The 8,631-nt window shown below is 39.9% G+C and overlaps 1 protein-coding gene across 8 annotated transcripts; it reads left to right on the forward strand.

Moving 5' to 3' along the window:
- Positions 1-726: 726 nt before the first annotated feature.
- Positions 727-7,516, forward strand: LOC117447545 (G2/M phase-specific E3 ubiquitin-protein ligase-like). Of its 8 annotated transcripts, XM_071203448.1 has the most exons (16): positions 727-933; positions 1,926-2,041; positions 2,148-2,380; positions 2,816-3,032; positions 3,500-3,575; positions 3,821-4,114; positions 4,288-4,370; positions 4,475-4,566; positions 4,860-5,057; positions 5,293-5,379; positions 5,677-5,906; positions 6,116-6,244; positions 6,353-6,493; positions 6,772-6,889; positions 7,055-7,072; positions 7,221-7,516. In XM_071203448.1, exons 11-16 carry the CDS (start codon positions 5,736-5,738, stop codon positions 7,439-7,441), a joined length of 798 nt encoding a protein of 265 aa, XP_071059549.1. In that variant the 5' UTR covers positions 727-933; positions 1,926-2,041; positions 2,148-2,380; positions 2,816-3,032; positions 3,500-3,575; positions 3,821-4,114; positions 4,288-4,370; positions 4,475-4,566; positions 4,860-5,057; positions 5,293-5,379; positions 5,677-5,735; the 3' UTR covers positions 7,442-7,516. The 8 variants fall into 8 exon arrangements, 6 of the variants coding, with proteins under 6 accessions (XP_071059549.1, XP_071059548.1, XP_033940161.1 ...); XR_004552241.2 differs by lacking the exon at positions 7,055-7,072; XM_071203447.1 differs by lacking the exon at positions 4,475-4,566 and having other exon boundaries at positions 727-941.
- Positions 7,517-8,631: the final 1,115 nt, after the last annotated feature.

Genomic DNA, 8,631 nt, shown 5'->3' on the forward strand with positions numbered 1-8,631 from the left:
TACAAACAAAGAGTCGATATTTTTCTAAAACCATTTAGTGCTTCACATAATAAAATACACAACGGCTGTAGCCTGATTATGCTTTAGGAGCTGTAGGTGTGTGTGTGTGTGTGTGTGTGTGTGTGTGTGTGTGTGTGTGTGTGTGTGTGTGTGTGTGTGTGTGTGTGTGTGTGTGTGTGTGTGTGTGTGTGTGTGTGTGTGTGTGTGTGTGTGTGTGTGTGTGTGTGTGTGTGTGTGTGTGGTACAGTGTGTAGGTGTGTCCTGTACAGTGTGTAGGTGTGTGTGTGGTACAGTGTGTGCGCAGATGCGGCGGACAGACAGGTCTTAGTTGGTTTGGTGTCCTCTGCTTACTTTTAATACTTGCAAATACAACTTTTGGCCCGTAATTTCAATTCCCCATTTCAGCGACCAGAGAGAGGGGGGGGGGGATATATCCAGTCTCTGATTGTGTTACGTTATTATGAGAGTGCTCTCATACTTTAAATTGCATATATTTATATAAATATATTTATATATGTGTGTGTGTCCACATCTTTAGCCTGTTATTGTCTCATTATACCGCACTCTCAATGAATTCAAGGTAAATATGTGGGGGAACAATGTTCAGCTGATCTAACAGAGATTATAAAATATGACAAAACACTCGACAGCTGATGCAGCTGTTGCCACGTAATAATGAACGGACGTCGCTTTAATATGACCGCTCCGAGGAGAGGAGTTCTCATTTCTTTAAACGTCTGCTGCTTCCCCTCCTCTCTCCTCGGTTCCCCTCCTCGGTCCTCCGCTCGCATCTCCTGTGGGTGGGACTAAGTCTCGAGGAGGGGAGTCGAGGAGGGGAAATTTGAGTATTGAGAAGCCTCTTCTGTCTGTGCACTCCGTGTGCACCGACTCTGTTGTCTGGTGATCTAACCGCCTTCTGGAAAAGCTTCACAAGTACGTAGGTACGCAAATGCGCTGTGTGACACAAGTGACGGTACTATGGAAGCAAACAAGAGACAGAAGTATTCGAATTTTATTAGACACCGAATGTATAGCATTGGAAATAATTACTTTGAAAATCATGAATCTGAATTTTTTTTCCTCCGAATTTATCTATGTGAAATAAAAATGTGCAAAAAAAATTAAATTTAAAAACATTTGAATGTTCAAATTCAGATCCCAAAAATTCAAGCGAAAAAATTCGACGTCAAATATTTCGGTGTTTAAAATTCGATGTAAAAAAATTCGGTGTGTCAAATTCGATGTCAAAAATTGCGATGCAGCATCATCCGGGCTACTCAGACAGGATAAGCAATAGAGCCCTAATGCAATCAAACCGACTTCTGGCCTATCAGAGCACGGCTTTGTCAGTCATGTGATCACAACAACCCGGGAGAAAAATGACGGAGAACAGCGGAGCTCGGGTCAGTAGTCAGTTTGTGCTCTTTATTTTACAAGCAGTGAGGGCTCGACAGCATTTGTATCTTACATTAGCTAGCTAAATGAGTGATGTAGCCTTGTGCCTTTCTGTCAGTAAGCTCCGTAGTTATCATTCAAGTGAATAGCGACGTTACCGTGTCCTCGTGTGTGTGTGTGTGTGTGTGTGTGTGTGTGGGGGGGGGGGGGGGGGGGGTGATACACGTGACACACGTGACACACGTGACGATACATAATGTCTCACTTCCGTTAGATAAGTCAAATTGACTAGTTAAAGGGGGTGCAAGAACATCCATAAGTTGTTAGAAGTAATCGTGGTGAATGAAGTTTTCAGATAATTTACTTCAGTAAAATTACTAGTGCTACATTGTACAACATCTCTCTTACAAAAGCCCTGCATTTAAACATGTTAATTCAAGTTCAGTAAACTAATTCAGTTAATTAATAATAGTTCAGTAATATTTTCATTCAGCGTGTGATGTTTTTCTGTGCCATATTTGTGTTAACAGGATAGTAATGCTGATATTCTAAGATCAGTCAGACACTTGATGTCCTTGATAAGCCCGTCTGAAAGAGGAGGGATTGCAGCTAGTGGCAGTGTCCCTTGCCCCAGTCAAGAAATAAGGTTAAGTGTTAAAAATACACTTATAATTACGTACACATAGATTATTTTTGTTAACTTAACAATTACAGGCTTTGTTTACTGATTATTTTTGGAAACAATCCTGCAGGGAACAGAGGTCAGGAGGCCAGAATGAGAGGCCAGGAGGCCAGAATGAGAGGCAAGGAGGCCAGAATGAGAGGCCAGGAGGCCAGAATGAGAGGCAAGGAGGCCAGAATGAGAGGCCAGGAGGCCAGAATGAGAGGCCAGGAGGCCAGAATGAGAGGCAAGGAGGCCAGAATGAGAGGCCAGGAGACCAGGCCATCAGCCACCAAGACCTTCTCTTCAAATGGAAATGACAAGGTTCATAATTAGATTCTGCACATTAACTTGATCAGATAAAAACTGATAGTATTAGTAATTATATATTTATGTAGATCACATTTTAACCAAGGCTGGGCAATATATTGATTTATCGACATCTTGATTTGAGTCTAGATATCATAGTAATAATAAGTGTCTTGTCCAGGTTTTAAAGGTTGCATTACAGTTAAATTATGTACTTTCTGAACTCTCCAGATTGTTCTAGCTGTTCTATTATTATCCTCATAGTCATTATATCTACATTACTGATGATTATTCATCAAACTTCTCATTGTGTAAATATTTTGTGAACGCACCAATAGTCCACACTACAATCTCGTCGCAATATCTTTATGAAGGTATTAGGTAAAAAATATTGTGATATTTGATGTTCTATGTACACATACTAATTTATTTATTTATTATTTTCCACAGATCCTTTCCAGGTATGTTCACTAAGGGAAGAGGGAAGAGGCGTTTTCCTGCAGCGACTCTTGTTCCTGCCAAGAGACCCAAACCCATGGAAGTTGCTTTCCACCTGTTACCAAAGACGTATGAAAAAACTCCAACAGGGCCAGAGCAACTAGTGCACTTGCAGGCGGGGCTAGGCCGCAGGACTGCTAACTTAGATGAGAGCACAACACACAATGAGGTAAGCAGATGCGATAGATGAGTTATAGTTGTTGCTATAGTTGTACGTAACATATGAATAATTCTGTTAATTAGTGCTACACCACTCCTATTTGAGATGTGGCAACTAAGACTGCCAACTATTTAGTGCAATTGACTGGAAAAAACCTACTCTGGCAGTGAGCCATCTCCTCTGAGTTTACACTGGCATGACGATGAAAAGATAATGACTGAATCTTAAATATTGGGTGACCTATGCCTTTAACATAATCTGCTTGAATGTATTTGGAAAGTTTTTGGCCTGGGCTTTAATTCTCCAACCAAGCTAACTCATTTGAAATTATTATGCTTTAATGCATTAAAGCAAGACTGACATGCTCGTACAATGAGCTTTCATCTCAGCAGATTTCAGAAGGAATTCATGTTTATTAATTGTGAACGGTTGGCTTTTTTAACTAAAACTGTTTTGTGTTACTGTTTTTCTTACAGTTATGTCATACACTCAAAGTTGTATTTCCAAAACTGGAGAAAATAACTTGTGGTTGGCTGCTTTACAAACCAGCAGGTTTGCAAAACTTTGTGATCATATTTGAAATGGTGTCAGCTTTTATTTTGACTAAATGCTCACCAAATAGAGCTGTGAATTGCTCTTTTCATTTTTGTTGAATGTGTTTTGGCATGCCATTCTCTGTTATCAACTGAATGCATGTAGGTCATGTCTAACTGTACATTTTTTAAATAAAAATAAACAAGTTAATTTATCCATCAAGCCATTAAAGGATTTTTTTCCCATTGAAATGTTCTCTATAGGTGGATGGGGTACACGGACACTCTCCCTTGTGGAACCTGATGATACTGGCTACACAGGCAAGATCATAAAGGCTGCAAACCGGGGGGGTAGATCTACTTTTTTCATAGCTCCAATGCAAGAAGAACTCGACACAACTCCACTGCTACTAACGGATGAAGCATTCAGTAGCATGCATAAAGCAACGTGCCAGAAGTGTGGAGCAGCCATTCCACTGCAGCTCCTGACAGAACACATCAAGTCTTGCAACATCAGTGATGAAAGCCTGGCTGTTGTGGAGGATAGTTGTGAGCAGGGTAAGATAACATGTACAAATTAATTCATTTCCATTATCATTACACGCAGATGCCCTAAAATCACAATTCATGGTAAGGACACATGGCTTGTTGGAAAATACAGTTATGACATAATGCAGTGGTTCTTGCTGACCTCTGATTTTTGTTCATCTTTGCCAACTTAAATGTCACAGCACCAGAGCAGCAGCCCTGTCCTCTGTGCATGGCTGTATCAAGCTGACTCCATTGAGGCACATGCTGCTTCATGTGGGGAAAGGTATATTGTATATACTTTTTTCAATAACCAACAGATGTAAAACATTAAATCAGTCTAACAAATAGAATATAAGTGTAGAAAAAGTATGTTGTGAATGTTGGCAGTGCAGGAAATGAGGTGTTGGATAGGATTACTGTCATTGAAGAACAAGCAGCAATGCCTGGACCATCCGGAAGTAGCGCAGCAGTTACAGAAGGTAGGTCCTAATCAGGGTTGCTGTGGGGCAAGAATGTTATGGAGGGTAAACTGTGGTGGTGCAGTAAAGAGTAGCATATCCAACATGGCATAGTCTACACCTTATTGGTTTAAATTAAATACTTTTCTTAAATTGTATCCTTGCTAAGGAAAGGTCAAAAGGTACATTCTGATAAATAGGGAGCTGTAACTGATGAACTGTCTACTGAATGTATTTCTCAGAGCTGGCTTTCTTTACAGGCAGGTCTGACGTGAAAGCTTAACTGATAACATTTTTATTTTGTCTCTTACTAGAGTGGCTCACTGTTCAGGATCCTACCAGGGCCATATCTCAGTTTCGAGATGATGTTCTGAGCATTCATGAATCGAAGAATCCCTTACTTCTCAGCATGGATATTAGAAGCAGCCCTGCGGAACAGGACGCTGCACTAATCTGCTTCTATAAGAAACCCAACGTTGAATGGGGACGACCCTTAAAATGCAGACTTGAAGGTAGCTTCAATTACATGTCATAGTAGTCTAGGAAAACTTAAACCTATTGCTTTTGCCTTTTACTATAGACCATTTCAGTTGTAAACTTAAACATTCTAAATGTGTCCCAGTTTATTTCCAGTTGCCGTGTATGTGAATGTCATCAGTTGACAGGAGGTAAACATCGACATAAGCTGTTGCCAAGCAATGCAATTCCGTTTAAATGGTCTATATCAAACCCTGAATTGTGTTACAGGTGATGCAGTCATTGGAGAGGGTGTTAGTCGCTTTTTCTTCTCAACTTGCATGGACAAGCTGAACTCTGGGTTTTGCATCAACTTTGGTATGTAGAATGCAGCTTTGTGTAAGATGAATTGTAAATAACTATTTACAGTTGCTTTGCAGGAGCATGTCTTGTGTTTAAAATGTTTATTAAATATAACCTACATTTCTGTTGTTTTTTTATATTTTTGCTCACCTAACCATAAAAGTTCTAAAAGTCATAATAAATATGTTATGCCTACAATGGCAAAACAATTGTAATCTTAATAAAAATGTTAAAATAAATACAACTACCCAATGGTAGTGTTGGATGTAGTACTTAATTTAACTTTGTTTCAATGTAACATCTCTTATACAGCAAACACTGACGGAACACGGCTCTTTGATGGAGAGCCAGGCCATTAGTGCCCTCAGCCTATGTTCATCATGGCTGGGAGAATGGTGGGACACTCCTTCGTGCATGGAGGACCATGCCTGTCGGGGCTCAGCCCTGCTGTTGTTCATGTCCTGCTTGGAGGAAGTCCTGAAACTGCCACTGTCACACTAGAGGACTGTCCAGACCTAGACATCCGGGAAACAATCAGGCTTGTATGTTTTCAATCCAACCCCATTATTTCTTCACTTATTTATACACTGAAGCAAGAAAGTCTCCACCCTTTTAGCTATTTTTTTCTGTGTGCTGTATTATATTGTGGAAAAAAAGCTAAAGGGTGGTGAATTTCTACACCCATCGTGTAGTGTCCGACGTCCGTCACACATTTTATCATTCTATTTCCTCTTCCCTCTGTGTCTTTAAGCTTGAAGGGGAATCCAAAATCTCTGATGAGGGTAAAAGAAGTGTCCGGGACTTGGCCTTCGCCTGGGACCTCCCTTGCCTTACCGGAAATAACCGCAGATGGCTTTTTGAGAAGATGTTGATCCATGCTGTGCGTGAAATGTTATGATATATTGACAATGCAGAACATTATCCCAAAGCAATTTCTGTGGATGAGATAAAAAGTGTTCCACCTTCTGTCTGTTATTGTCAATAACAGGTAATTGGACGTGTCATAAGTCAAATTAAGCAGCTCAGACGTGGTCTTAAGGAGACGCCAATGTGGGCCATGCTGAGTCAACGCCCTGACACAGTGGCCCTGCTATTTCCACAAGAGGGAGCAGTGGATTATAGCCCTGCGGTAAATTTGTCCAATTTTATCTTTTTGTATATAATATATATTCATATCATGTAATATTTTTAAATCCAAGCCTTTCTTGAATGCTATTATATGACAGAGGTTTCATATCTTTATCCAGTATCAGTCATTGTGCCTGTAATCAATCTTTTATGATTAGTTCCTAGTTTTGTTTAGGTTCATCAAACATGGCTTGAGGAAAAATGAATCCCATTTTAAGACAAATTTCTCACACTAGTGTCCGGTAACCATGTTGTTATTTTATATGGCTGTCAATGTAGGGCATTCTTCAGCGCATCACCTGGCCTCGTGATGATGATGATGATGATGAGGACGATGACTGTTCAGTTGACACAAAATGCCGTGTATCAGGATATCTTCGCCGCTTCATTGAAAATGGTATGTTTACAGTTAGAAATAATGCCAACATGATATTGAAGTAAAGTATGATGATATTAAGTATAAGACCTAATATGTTACATTCCTGATCTTACAAACCTGTGTGCGCTCCACTTTTGGATATGCTTTCTACTTCACTCCGACACAACTGTCCTACACATGCAGGTGTGCAAAGACACTCAAGTAAAAAAAGCTACTTTACAACTATTTCTTACAGTACAGATAACAAATGTGATGCTTTAATTGACTACTAAAAATTATTTGAATTTCCTAACTTACTTTTCTTTATTGTAGCAACCATTCATTTAAACAACTTTTGGTTAATCCACAGCGTCACCTGATGTAATGGCCAATCTGGTGAAATTCTGGACCGGGTGGGAGATTCTGCCACGGAATAATCTGTCCATTGAGGTGGTCAACGGCAGCTTCCCCACTGCCTCAACCTGTTACGAGACCCTGCGCATCCCAGGGCATTACAAGGACTATGCATCTTTTGAAAATGTAATGCTGGCTTGTATTGGAACTTGTCAAACAGGATTTGGTCTTGTGTAATGTGTTGGTAGAAGGCAGAGGTGTTCATTGACTCCAGTGTTAAGTATTTTTCTGCTGTGGAAATACTAAATAAAGTCCTCCCTTTCTTCTGTTCAGAATCAGCCTGTTGTATATTGGACAGCCCAGTATATGTATTAGTGATGCACAGTATGGATGTTTTTTCAGCAGATTACAGATCACTACCTGCTTCTCATGGCAAATACTGATAACTTCATAACCTGTAGTTTACACACACCTGAGGGTCTACGGATCAGCTAAAGGACAACAACCAATCAGAGCTGAGGGTAGTCAGAAGCACCTGTTAATCGTGCTGATTAACTCCAAGCAACTAATCAAATAGGCAGCAGTGATCAAATATCAAACGTGACCTTTTTTAGATTGTCTTTCCCATTTTATGAATTGACCAATTGTATCTTTAATATGTTATGTGTCTGATCAAATCTGACATCACTATTGTTCGCATAACAACAAACAAAAGAACATTTGTCATTCTTCAAATGTTAATTTATTATTTTTCCTTGACAATTTGAAGATTCCAAAAGCAGAACAGTTGTCTGCCATAAAACATAATACATCTGTAAAATAACAAGGAAACAAAGGTGGAGTGGATGCTTGGGCCACATTTGGATACATTGGAGAAAAACACCTAAGCTCTCTTTCTCAGTCATCAGATAGAACATGCTCACAAAATTGAACAGCAGCAATGTAGATATCAGAGCCAAAGGACTGGGAGGCAGCTCGTGGGTCAACAGCTTCTCTTAAAGCAGCCATTTGTCCATCAGTCAGTGGGCTCTCTGTGTCTGGGACAATGACACTAGAGTGGCCATCAGGAGCAAATCCACTGTTCTCCCACTCAATCTGAGGAATATCCACACCCTAAAAATAACAGAAATAGAAAGCCTCATTTATTTGCGGTATGAATTATCTTGATAGACAGCAGCAGTAAGGTGGGCACTTGTGGCTTTTGAAATCTGTATGCTCCTACTCAATTATCTTTCTGTTTTCACATACTGTAACTCCTTTTCTAGGAACATAAGCCTTAAACCACTGCCAATGTTGTTTAGTAAATGTTCATGGCTCTTATTCTGACCTACACTTTTGTAAGTCACTCAGCTAAATATGAATTGTTCTCACATGTAATGGTAAGATAAATTACATTTTCTCAGCAGGAAACCTTTCTTATGCATTTG

This window comes from Pseudochaenichthys georgianus, chromosome 6 (assembly GCF_902827115.2).
Source record: "Pseudochaenichthys georgianus chromosome 6, fPseGeo1.2, whole genome shotgun sequence".
In the NCBI taxonomy this organism is placed as follows: Eukaryota; Metazoa; Chordata; class Actinopteri; order Perciformes; family Channichthyidae; genus Pseudochaenichthys; species Pseudochaenichthys georgianus.

Bases quoted from the DNA above. Each gene is read 5' to 3' on its own strand.
- LOC117447545 (XM_071203447.1), top strand. From the start codon at position 5,736: ATGTTCATCATGGCTGGGAGAATGGTGGGACACTCCTTCGTGCATGGA. The intron at 5,907-6,115 runs GTATGTTTTCAA...TGTGTCTTTAAG, and splicing joins TCCGGGAAACAATCAGGCTT to CTTGAAGGGGAATCCAAAAT. The intron at 6,245-6,352 runs GTGCGTGAAATG...TGTCAATAACAG, and splicing joins AGAAGATGTTGATCCATGCT to GTAATTGGACGTGTCATAAG.